This window comes from Pelecanus crispus, chromosome Z, assembly GCF_030463565.1.
Source record: "Pelecanus crispus isolate bPelCri1 chromosome Z, bPelCri1.pri, whole genome shotgun sequence".
Lineage (NCBI taxonomy): Eukaryota > Metazoa > Chordata > Aves > Pelecaniformes > Pelecanidae > Pelecanus > Pelecanus crispus.
In genome coordinates this window covers 40155287-40168581 of record NC_134676.1, presented here as the reverse complement: position 1 = coordinate 40168581, position 13295 = coordinate 40155287, and the positions used below count along the sequence as shown (strand labels likewise).

General features: G+C 38.9%; 1 protein-coding gene across 1 annotated transcript in view; it reads left to right on the top strand.

Annotated features, from left to right (window-relative positions):
* Window positions 1-328: 328 nt before the first annotated feature.
* The window catches only part of TMC1 (transmembrane channel like 1), a 72370-nt gene continuing 59403 nt past the window's right edge, over window positions 329-13295 (top strand). The window contains exons 1-3 of the mRNA XM_075726846.1: window positions 329-368; window positions 8874-8939; window positions 9068-9440. Coding sequence (XP_075582961.1) covers window positions 329-368; window positions 8874-8939; window positions 9068-9440 — 479 coding nt within the window. The remainder of the gene's footprint in view (window positions 369-8873; window positions 8940-9067; window positions 9441-13295) is intronic.

Here is a 13295-nt window from a genome sequence, read left to right as displayed (position 1 = left end):
GCACTTGAGCATGTAAACATTAGCGTTAGTGATAAGTAAGTACATTGCATGAGATTTTTTCTTTTTTCAATGATAGTAATAAAGAAGGTGAACAACTTATTCCATTCTTTTGACCCTAGCATGCCAACCCTAAATAGTAAACTAAACATTCATGAAAGATTAATCACTTAGGAAATTAGTATCTTCTTATATTTCAGTCAGTGAAACTTCACCAGCGCCGTCCGTTCAGTGACAGACAGGACGATGTTGATGTAGTACACTTCATCTTGAACCACCCAACCTTCTTATATAGGTAGCAGCTGGAGCAGCCCTGTGAAATACAGTCACGATGCCTAAACATGAAATGCCAACCACCATTGAAGGAAATGGTAATTACAACTATTATTATGCATCTTAAGCACATATTCATTTTCTGCATGTAGGTCAACAGTGTGCAAGTTTTGTCTTCTTCTTGTTCATTATAATAAAAAATGTCCTTTGTCACAATTCATTATCTTTTTTTCAGAAATGTATTTTACTTGGCTTTTGAAAGCAGCTTTGCTGTGTAAGTTAGCTAGTTGTAGCATAGCAGTGTGTCTTTCCATTGGTTAGTAAATCAAAAGTGTGCAACCACAGCCCTGTTACTGTCTTAAATTTACATGTAGTTTATAGGGAAGATTAAGAAAACAAGGGTATTTTGTGGCTTCTGTAAGCTGCACAAAGGCAATGCCTCCTTTTCTTGTTGCTTTCAGTATTTTGTATGAAATGTCAAACATTCTTCATAGTAAGATTAACAATATTTCTCTACTGAGACTGCAACATTCTGGGTGTAAGAAATGTTTTTGTAGGATGATAATGCCTAATGGCTTATTCTGGCGAAGTGCAAGGCAACTCTGTGATATGGGAAGTGCTTTCAGTTCTCATGGGCCATACCACTCTTTCCAAAATACGGATCTTTTTGTATGGAACAGGTATGACATTTCTGATCTTCAGCATGGAAGAAAATTGCCAGAGACCTTATTCTAGAATGATTTCTGAATAAATTCATTAGGTCTTGCTAAGTACCAGGGCTGGTACTGCTAAACAGTGCATTCTGTATTTTTAATCTACACTTGTAACATGCAATAACAATAAAATGGGTTCTGCTTCCATAGAAAACATCAGAAGGGACTACTTAGCACTTTGGCAGAATGTAACATGTTCATTTTAAGAGTCCTTATTTTCTTTCGTTGTCTGAGTACCTTCATTGGGTTTTTTTTCCACCAGTTTTTTCTACAAGTCCCTTTACTGACCAATTTAATTTTCAAGCAGTACCTGCTAATGGATCTCATTTTAACATGAGAAGCACAGAATTTAATGTAGCATAGGCAAAATACTTGCCAGCTTCAGCAGAATTTTCACCTGATAAGAAACAAGAGGAGCATGACCATAGAACAGACATTTTTTAAGAACAATTTCTAACAAACTAATTCTTGGAATATCAAGATTCTAAGTTTACTGTAAACACCTGCCTTCTACCTGCAGATATCTGACTGAATTGACTGATCTTCTGATTCAGTGATTTTATTATTCATTCAAAGTACAGAGGTTAGCATTCCCACAGTGAAGAAAAAAATCTTTTGACTGGAGAAGGTTGAGATCTTTAGGTTGCAGAATCATGATCATTCTGACACACTTTGCATGAAAATTTATCCTGTACATAATTTATAATAAAATCTAACTACCTTAATGCCAGTTATGAGTACATTTGGATATGAGATTGTGTGAGTAATTTCAAGTCTCAGTCTTGATTTAAGAAGATTTAAAAAGCTGGAGCTGCACTATAAGTAACTATGAGGCACTTTCAGAATGTGGTTCTGAGTCCACTTTTGCCTTAAAATGTTCCATGGGCTGGAATTAGTCAGCACAGAGCTCAGGCATTAATCTAGTTGTGATTTCTTTACATGAGGTTTTGCTTCATCATTGCTGACTGTCCTGAGGAATATTCTTGCAAATATTGGACCAAACCAACAATTACAAAAATGCAGTCTAGGGCCATACATTTTTGCTTTTTGAGATCTTTATTTCTAGTGAAGGCCTAGTTTGACCATTCTTCTTGTTTCATAACATGTCTTCTGCAAAATCTATGATAGTAGGAGATGTATGGTTCTTACGCTAAGTTCATGAATGTGAATTCATTGTTCTAGGCTTCTCATACAGGAAAAGGTGACTTAGAGCACAAATCTTCAGAGTGTATATTTAAAAAAGATCAGGTGGAAGGTGCCTATTATCCTCTAAAAATAATGAAGAGAATCTGTGGTGAGCTGGTCAGCTGTCAGTATCAACCTTAAAAGAGCTGTCTTCTCACAAGGTTCTAAAATATACAATTGACTTCAGATCCATTAAGAATGCTACCTTTGTATCTTGAACGTAAACTGTTTTCTCCATATTAATGTGTTCTTCCCTTGTTAACAGTACTATGAATGAATGACAATAAGCTAAGTAAATCATATTTCAGAACCTGAAAAGGTCAGATAGGTATGATTTACTGCAGTCTCACACTTCCCAGAATGCACTGGAAAATTAATATTCTGATCCTAATTCTTGCACTAAAGACTGCAATGAAGATGAAAAATTGCCGATCATCAAGCCAACTGTGTGATGAAGACACAATGCAAGTGTGGCTTCCTCTTGTTTTATTACAGTAACCAATGGGTCCTGCAAGCTTTTCAGATCTCTAGTCTTGGGTAGGACAAAGCACTACATGGTTAGGTCTTTGTCTGGGATAGGCAGGGAAATGTGGGTGTATCCACAGAGATAGTGTAAGACACAGTGGCCTGAAAACTTTTATCTATGTGTTCCTGAAGAGGGTGAAATACTGAGGGGTTTCCCACTGAATTATCTTCCTCCTCTGCCTTCTGTAGGTTTTATAATAGCAAAATCCAATTTGGCCTAAAATTCTTGCACTGAAATCATGCAATAAACTTATTTATCCCTGAAGGGGAACTTTGTTTAAGAGAAGTCCTGACCCACAAACTGAGACACAACACTCAAACCTGATGGTGTGTAAGCATAGCCCAGAAGGAAACGAGAAAGAGGAGAGTGTAATCAGATGATGTGCCCAATGCCAGCCACAGTGCCAACTTGATCTATGAGAGCTCAGTCTCTCATTTTAGTAGAGCATTTGTAATTTTTAATTACCAGTGGAAAACATACAAGAAATTTATGGATGTGAAATGAACGGATTCTATTTATTCCCTGTGGTCCCCATCTCTAATTTTCAAATGTTGACTGGACTGCAGTTAGTTGGGCAAATTCTCCTTAGTGGCAATCTGCAGAGAGAGAAAGCTTATTGCCCCTCAGCGTACTTCTGGAAACCCTTTGGGTGCAGAAATCTGCAGGCCACACTATATACATTAAGACTAACAAGTCTTTTGAGACACTAGTGGCTTTATGACATTGTAGTATAAATATTCTGCCTACTTTATTATTTACAACCTTGTCAATTCAGGTGCAGAAAAATAAGCACTATATTTGCTAGTATGAGTGTAACTGAATAGGAATTATTATTTTACTTCATAAATTCATAGCTATTGCTGGAAAGGATGGTTTTTTGGGGTTGTGATTTTTATTTCAGTCCATTGGAAGAAAAAAATGCAACACTAGCTGGGAAAAACAGAAGAAAAATCAAGCATGGTCTCAAATACTAAGTGTTCTGGTTGTTCTATGAATGCAATTTTTATTTGTAATTTCGGTGTTTCAAGTGCCGTTCTCCTGTGCACAAGGTAGGCCAAGCTGTTTTTCTCTATGTTTGGAAATACACTAAGAGGATGGGGTCTATAGTATTAAAGTCTCAGATCTTGGATGTTGAAGTCTGCACCAATTCACTCTTGCCATAGACTTTCTGTGAGATTTTGGTATGTCTGGTATGTTTCACAGCTGTTACTTCTAGTGATATTTATCCTCACAGAAGTGTTGTGAGACACCCTCAAATTTACGTGATCAGAAAGAATAGTAGGGAAATGGATGTAAATACCTAGAACTGAATATTATACAATTCTTCCTATTCTTTTTGACTACTTCACATGGATTTGTTGTCTAATGTGATCTTGCATTGCTGACATTTCTACATGTTGGGCACCCAGTTTCTTAGCTCTTTAGGCTGATGTCTTTCTGGCACTGAAAAAAGTCCAGCATGGTCCAGTCCAGAGGAAGACACAACAGTTGCTTGCAAGGCTCTGTCTACGTGTGATCCATTTAATTGACTTGACAATTAATTAATAAAGTAGAAAATCATTTTATAACATATACAAAAATTCTGATAGCATTTTTTGAATTACAGATTACTTTGCATAACACTGATTTTTTTCTTTTTTTTTTAAAGGCACCAGCATGCAAAATTGCTTAGCAGCAGTCAGTTTTGCATAGTAGTAATGTAAGCAGTAATATTGCAACAGTGAGCTGTATTTTATGGGGTAGTTCCAAGAGTCATTATCCCTCTCTCAGCGAAAAATCAAGGAAACTTTGTCAGTATAAAACAAGTTTAAAAAAAAAAACCAAAACATGAAATCTGAGTAGTACTCTCTGATAAGTGGTATACAAACAACTGGGGAAAATAAGGTGAGGATACAACAGCCCCCACAATCCGCTAAATGGCCACCTCATATAGCAAAGACTCCTATGGTTTTATAAATTTTTTTCTGTCCTTAATTTCCTCACTAGCCAACATGTCAATATTTTGAGCTCTCTCCTGAGCTGTCTGATGTTCTGTCTTCATTGCAGTCTCTGATTTGCAGGTTAGTCTGAGCCCATATTCAGGACACCCTCCTTTAGTCCTGTTGGCTCATTTCTGGCTATAGTCTAAAACATAAATAAGACTTCAAGTAAAATGATAGCTTACTCAGATTACACTTTCCCTGCCCTTAGTCTAGAAAGATGAGAAAGTTTCCCTTAAACTACTGTGGAAAAAAAAAGATCAGAAAGTAATTTGGTTTCCTAGGGCATAAGAAGTTATGGACTATAGCTCCAAATATACCTAATGATATATGTATCGCTGGGGCAGGATGATGTATCCTGGAAGGTGTAACAGCTGAGCAACAGTTTGCTCTGGGCCACTTACAGTCAAGTTAGCTGACTCAAAGCCTAATAACTGACATTAGCCCTATGGATACTAATACCATGAAGAAAAGAGGTCCTATCAACTCTTTTCTGGAACAATGAGTTATTCTAGACAGTGCTTTAGTGAGACTTAGTTGATTTTAGTGGAGGATTCACTGAACTTTTGACAGTAGGATTGCATGAAGATATGTTTAAAAAAGCAGAAGACAAGTATACAGACCTAAAAGAATGCCACATAATGATGATTTTGTTCTTGCATGAAAGTCTATATATTTCTATTTTAACAAACCAGAGCATCAAAAATGCTCTTCAGTTTTCCTATAGGATGATAATACAGTGCCTGAGGAATACGCTCTACTGTTTTTCTATATTGTGGTTTATAGAAGAACATTTAAATTTAGTGCTAAACTGCATTGAGATTTAGTGTCACCATGAAATGTAATTTGTGTATTGTTGAAATGCTTCTCCAATAATTCAGTAAGACAGGGTTTTCCACAAGCCACTAAAGTGCTGAGTTATGAGCTGCCTAGCCTCTTTATTTCCTCTTTGAAAAGTATTACAGAGTTAATGACCTGAAATAGCTTAATAATAGTAGTAGTAGTAGTAGTAATAATAATAATAATAATAATGTTAAACACAGTGATGATTATTTCTTTCTCTTATTGCTCAAATACTCAACCAACTAACAACATTGGTCTTTTAATGACATGTGCAAAAACCCCAAACACAAAAATATAATTATTAATAGAGCTTGTCTGAATTAAAAGTCTCCAGAGAGAGCAGTAATGTGGGTGCGGCGTGGGGTAGCTTACACGAATGTATGCATAAGTGCTGTTCAGGACAGACCTCAGGGGTGGTAAAGGGCTCCTTCATTCGGCATCTTCAGTGACTTTGTTCCTCCTAAACAGCACCAACTGCTATCACAGCTGACACAAGTGATTAACTTTTAGTTCTACCCTGAGCTTCAGCTTTTATACTAGTGACACAGCTCATGGCATAGAGTGAGAGGAAACTGGAGGATTGGAGGGTAGTCCTTGGCTTCCAGCTTCTTTTAAAAATAAATGCTAGTACAGTGCTTTCTGCATCATACCCCAAGGCCTGGGAGAGATCTTTTATTCTGTGGATACACCAGCATGAGAAGGACAAAACTCTAACATCCTTTGTATCAACACATTTCATCTCTGCCTGAGCATGGGGCTGTGGAGGCAAGAATGTTCTGAAATTCAGTTTGGAGTTATAATTTTAAATTTTTGCAGAAATATCTTTTGAAGCTATACTTGTGCTTGTTGGTTATGTCTGTAGTACCTACTACTCTTCTAGCTGCATGATTCCATGTAATCACGGGTCATTTTTTTCTAGGCTTGTTTAATGGCAATATATATTTCTGTTTGATTTTATGCTTTTTATTAATGTCTTTAAAAAATTTTTTTTTTTTTTTTAATCACTCATGTGCCTGAGCATTTAGATGAAAAAAAAGACATAAACACGCAGCAGTCACTATTCAGATACACTTCTCTCTGGTACTGTGTTCCCTCTACTTTCTTCAAGCAGCCTGAAATCTATTAATTAGTTTAACACTTTATTTTACCTGAAATGTTGGATTCAGACTAGAGCATTTGTTACCCTTATGCTATTAGAATTAGACCCTAAAAGCTACCTTCTTCCCTGCCTAAGCCTCCGCGTTGCATAGTCCATTGTCACTTTCACTATTATGTCAATATGATGTCAACTCGAGCACGATACACTTTCACTGCTAATGCATGTTTCAGTAGATACGATAAACCCCCAGCTATTTGCTTGTTGTATGTGCTCATCAGAATCTTAGGCCAATCTTGTACCATTGAAGTGCTTTCCTGGGTATTTCTGTTTGGCTGGAGGAGATCAGCAAAAACATTAGTTGCAATAAAAGACTGTGCCCTATTGTTGCATGCAAAGTATCTCTTTAAAAGAGTCTGTCTTCATCTTTGCAAGCTTTCAATAGCAATGTAATGATCTTTGTCAAATGGAGATCCTGTTACTGTCAGCAGCAGAAGGCGTATGTTCAAACAGAACAAAGGAGCACTTATTTTCACATTCAGCTGATGATATTGAATGATAACATTTTTGCACAGTCTTAAAAAATTATTGTGCAGATGCTGTGGAAATGATATAAAATGTAATTACAAAGAAATGTTTTGTGGAGGGAACTTAGACTCCCTACATATATCCCAGTTTTAAAATGCCTGTGAAATTCTGGATAATAACCCTTTGCCCATTATTGCACACAGTGAAACAAGACCCTAGGTTCCTTCCTTTTTGCAGGCTTACATATTTTACTGCTTTTCTTTGATACTGGGTAAAGGGGAGAAGTTGTGCCTCATAGTTAGCTACAGCAGCCCCTAGATAAATCAATTTGTGTATACATTTTCAATGAATCACTAGTGGCTTAATAAAATTCATAAAAGGAACTAGGGAATGGGTGGAGAAAGACAGACTATAAAGAAAAAATCAAAAGTATTAAAGATGAGCAAAGAAGGAAGATAACTGTAGTTTCTTCTTGCCTGAAAACTGCAACTATGACATGGTCATGACATGTCTCCTGTCCTGTCTGTACAGAGGGGAAATTAGACAACATATATCTGGAACATACATGGTATATAGGAGTGGAATGACAACTGCCTATTTCTATTCATGGTAATATTTCTCAGTTTTCTCATTAATATCCTACTACCATGTATTTCTATATATTTCACTGATGTGTCTCAAGTGCTGCGCCACATGTACAAGCTCAAAGATACCTCAAGAGAGCCTATTAGCTCCTGGCTTCTCAGGTGTTTGTTGGATTGCTTCTGAAGAAACATTGCTGGTAAATACCACTAATAGTTTCAGGAGCAACCTGTTAAATAACGTGTTCATACCAATATTTGCAGAGAGTGTATTAATTAAATATTATGATAGTTATAATGCATATGGAAAAGAGGATTATTTTTCTTTCTTGTCTATATATGCATGATCCCAGTTTCAAAGTGTACCAGGCAAATGAATTAGATACTTTCCTTGTTATTGATGGGTAGCAGAGACACGATCTCTTATTGAAATTACTGAGACTGAAAAACTTAAGGAAGAGATCCACTCCAAACCAAAGATGTTTCTGAGCAGAGATACTGCTTGCTTCTGTAAATAGGCTCTCTCTCTAGAGTCTCCAATGTTTTTATCATCTCCTGAGTGGTAGAAGAGGACTGTGGTACAGCATACGAGTGAGCTGGGTCAACTTTTGTCACTATGCTTACAGATTTAGTTGCTGGAACTGAGAGTATGTCTCCTCTTTCTTCTGGGACTGCTTTCTTCAGCCATGCTGCAGTTATGAAGCTTCATGCCCTCCAGTCAGTCAAATTGGAAGATGATTCTTTTAATCTTCTTTAATCTCAGCCAGTGCTTATCTTTCATATGTTTATGAAAATCTCTGAGAATTGCCTGAGAAGCATTTTCATCTTCCTTGTTCTTTTCCTCAAACTGTAGCATATTGCTGTCATGTTTCTTTTTGAGGGTTCTCCTGTCCTATGTATTTCTTCCATGAGAGTGAGTTCTTCATGGCATCACTTTGGGGCTTATTTATTTGAGTGCTGAACAAAAGTGTAACTATTTTTTCTGTCTTCATCTTATTTCTTGCAAGCTATTTGCCATGATCCAAAAAGCTGGTTTTCTGAAATGGTGTAAGGGAGTACAATGCAGTAATTGCCAAGAATTTCTTAAAATCCCTGCATTCCTAATGACTGATCCACACTTCACATGCACTGGCCTTTGATTTTGCTCCACAGATGGCAGTGATGTTGACAATGAAGAAGGCAGTGCAGCTGAGAATGAAGAAAATGTCAAAGGAACAGGTCAGTAGTGTGGATTACTTTGAGGCCACACACAGATGTTTTCTGATTATCTGTATGAATGAAGGAGGAGGAAAGGTCTCCCTCTAACTTCCTGCCTTCTCTCATGTGTTTTTTCTCCTCCATAACAGATAAAATGCAGAAGACAGCAACACCGAGAACCAGAAGGGGACATGTCAGAGGGAGAGCCAGGCATGGTGGTGAGGAGGATGAGGATGATGAAGATGGGACAAGGAGAGCTGGGCATCGCAGGCATAGAAACCGTAGAGGACGGGGACGAGCAGCTGGAAATGAGGGCACTGATTCTGATGGGGACCCTGCAAAAAACAGGAAGAACCAAGCAAATCAGAAATCCAAGGAAGATGATGAAGATGGGGAAGATGAGAAGGGGGGTAAAAGTGGAAAAGGGAAAAATGAGAAGAAGCAGGACAAAAAGCCTGATAAGAAAGGGAAAAAAGAGAAGGCCAACAAGAAGAAAAAAGACAAAAAGAAATCAGGATCTGGGTAATTCAGTAATTTTTTTTTTTTTTTTTTTAAATATAAACCCATGGTTATCTTACACAAAACCTGCTTTCATTTATAGCTGTGAAATACAAAAGGCATTATGACTCCCTTACTCATTACAGCTCAGTTAGAGCTGGACAGATATTTTTTTGTCCTGCAGTGAGGAAATAGTTGGCTGAGTAAAATAGAAAGCCACTTAGCCATATCCACTTTGGTGGAACAAAGTCAGGGGTTTGTCACAGGTCCAGGGTCGAACCTGAGGAACTTATCAGCCAGGCCCCTCTGGGACTGCTGATACCCTGAGGATTAGGTCAAATCTGGTCAGGCAGAATGGGAACTCAAGCCAGGGTCACCCTTACTGTAGTTAAATACCTTAAGTTGATGAGCCATTCTCTGGAGAAAGGGAGTGAAAGTGACAGAAGACGGGAGCAAATGACAGCGAGAGGTGATAACAGGTGAGATCTCTCTGGCTTTTTCCTTTCCCCAAAACTAAAATCCCTCAAACGCCAAGCTGATAACCCTCCAAAGATGCAAGGTCTAGTTCTATTTCGAATACAGAACTAAAATCTTGACCCTTCACAAGATTGAGTTCTTGTTTCCCAGCCAAGTTTGAGCCAGCTTTTTATAAAACATCAGTGCCAAAATTTCAGGAACCCAGAACCAAGGACTGAGATGGGATTTTCCAGTCTGTCTCCTACTCACTCCCTCTGAAATATTACGATTCACTTTTCCAAAGCATTTAGTGCAACCTGGGATCTTTGGAAGACCCCACTGACATGGAGCCCTTCAGAAAATTATTTTGTATTTTTCTGCTATCCTGGCATTCTCTTGCTCCCTGTCCCCTCTTGTGCTATTGAAAGCAAACAACTCCTGGGAATGGTGTATAATGGAGCAAATGGAGCTAGGCATGCTTATCTCAGTGGAGAGGGAGAGAGATTCCCCTTCCTCCCCATTCAGCACTTGCTACAGCTGTTTGTCTTCCCATAGGCATCGTTGGAGAGCACAGCAGGAGTCAAAGGAAAGAAAAAACATACAGCAAGACATGCTGTTGCATTAATTTGTCTATGATCCCAATTCAATATACTTCTGCTTCATTTCCCTTCCCTACAAGAATGCCTAAAATCTTTCTTTGCATTGGCTCTTCAGTGTGATGCCTATTACACCCCTCTGTGCAATTTCCTGTACTCATATAGCAACAGTCCTGAATGTGTCAATCCATGTTCCTTTGCTTATTATTGTCTTCCGTTGTAAACATCTAGTGAGTGTTAATTAAAAAAAGACCACTGAAAATATAAAATGGAATGAGGGCACAATGTTTTGGATAGTCTTCCAAAGTTCTTAACATTAGAATACATATGTTTGGGCTAAATAATTAGAAATTGCTACTTGGATCAAGACTTTGTTCTTGAAGTAATAAACATAACATTTGAGGAAAAACTGAGGATGCACTGGAAGATATGTCAAGAACATTATATTTTCAGACTTTTAGGACACTAGCTGGCGAGATTGCAGAGTAATAAATATAAGAATATTTTTTAAAAATTCTAAAAGAAAAACAAAAATAATGTAAGAACAAAGAAAAATAGGCTGGTGATCAGTTCAGCTGTGATTCAGATAAAAGATTTGTAGACCTTCAGGACAGAAGAGAAGGGTGGCAGCATAGAAAGATAGCCTGTCTGGCAAGTCCATGAGGATCTGTCATAATAAATGCTATGTACTGTTTAAAAGTACATCTGGCTGCTGTAGTTTTTTAATTGCCAAGATATTTCAGCATCAAAAAGCATGATAAGAGTAAAATAAGAAGCTGAGATAGAAAAAAACCTGAAAAAAACCCAAACCAAAAAGTAATATTGAATGTGATATTATTCCACAGGGAGATAGTATTGTATTTGCTGCTGTCACTGTGGATTTTGCTAACCTCTGTGAACACTGCCCTTTTTGGCTAGGTCACAGTACAGTTCAGTAGAATCTGGTGCTGTTTCCCTCTACCTCCCTACTACTTTTCATCTAAATCAGGAAAACCTCTTTATGCCCTAATTATTCTACATAAAGGACATAAAGGAATCCTAGATGAGTTTTGTGTTGATTCTTTTTTTTTTAACCTGATTATTTTGATCTCTGCTAATTTCTGGTAGTGAGTTTCATTGGGTAATTCCATGGTGAAAGGAGTTATTTCTGGGTGAGTTTTAAATCCCCAAGCTCTCAGAACAGTGAATTATAAGCAAACCAGCCTGAAAACTGCTTGCTTGATAAAGTCTGAATGAACGGTTCCCAAAACAAACTAGAAAACTATTTAAAAAAACCCCTGCAGTACATTTTCAAACATTCAAAACAGAAAAAAAAAGGCAAAAGAAAACACAAGAAACAAGTAGAAATGCATCAAACTGCTTTTACTAAGAGCTTGCTTAGTGGTAGTCATCACTGGTAGGCTTTTAGGGCAGGAAGTCAGAGTCTAATGATTTCCATTTTATCATTTTCCTGTTTGCTGGCATAAGAGGAGGAAACACCTGCTCCTAATGATTTGCTATATGCTGTTATGTAAGATGTAAGATTGCTCACAGAAAAGGTTATCTATGCAGGTTTTAGGAAAGTAGACATTGCCTTAATCAGAAATGGATGGAGCGGTTCATATTGAGTGAACTCAACAGGCAAGTGCAGGTCAACCAGGGGATCAGGCCCAGCCAGCATGGGTTCATGAAAGACAGGTCCTGCTTGACCAACCTGATCTCCTTTTATGACCTGGTGACCCGCCTGGTGGGTGAAGGAAAGGCTGCGGACATCATTTACCTGGACTTTAGCAAAGCTTTTGACACAGTCTCCAATAACATTCTCCTTGGGAAGCTGGCAGCTCATGGCTTGCACGGGCATAGTCTTTGCTGGGTAAAAAAACTGGCTGGGTGGCCGAGCCCAGAGAGTAGTTGTAAATGGAGTTAAGTCCAGTTGGCAGCCGGTCATGAGCAGTGTTCCCCAGGGCTCAGTTTTGAGGCCAGCCTTGTTTAATATCTTTATTGATGATCTGGATGAGGGGATTGAGTGCACCCTCAGTAAGTTTCAGATGACACCAAGTTGGGTGGGAGTGTCAATTTGCTCGAGGGTAGGATGGCCCTGCAGATGGAGCTGGACAGGCTGGATCAATGGGCCAAGGCCAACTGTATGAGGTTTAACAAGGCCAAGTGCCGGGTCCTGCACTTGGGTCACAACAACCCCATGCAATGCTACAGGCTTGGGGAAGAGTGGCTGGAAAGCTGCCTGGCCAAAAAGGACCTGGTCAACCACCAGCTGGACATGAGGCAGCAGTGTGCCCAGGTGGCCAAGAAGGCCAACAGCATCCTGGCTTGTATCAGGAATAGTGTGGCCAGCAGAACTAGGGAAGTGATTGTCCCCCTGTAGTTGGTGCTGGTGAGGCCGCACCTGGAATACTGTGTCCAGTTTTGGGCCCCTCCCTACAAGAAAGACATTGAGGTGCTGGAGCATGTTCAGAAAAGGGCAACAAGGCTGGTGAAGGGTCTAGAGAACAGGCCTGATGAGGAGTGGCTGAGGGAACTGGGGGTGTTTAGCTTAGAGAAGAGGAGGCTGAGGGGAGACCTTATTGCTCTCTACGACTACCTGAAAGGAGGTTGTAGTGAGGTGGGTCTTGGTCTCTTCTCCCAAGTAGCTAGCGATAGGACGAGAGGAAATGGGCTTAAGCTGCGTCAGGGGAGGGTTAGATTGGATATTAGGAAAAACTTCTTCATGGAAAGGGTGGTCAAGCATTGGAACAGTCTGCCCAGAGAGGTGGTGGAGTCACCATCCCTGGAAGTGTTCAAAAAACGGGTAGACGTGGCACTTTGGGACATGGTTTAGTCTAGTCTACCC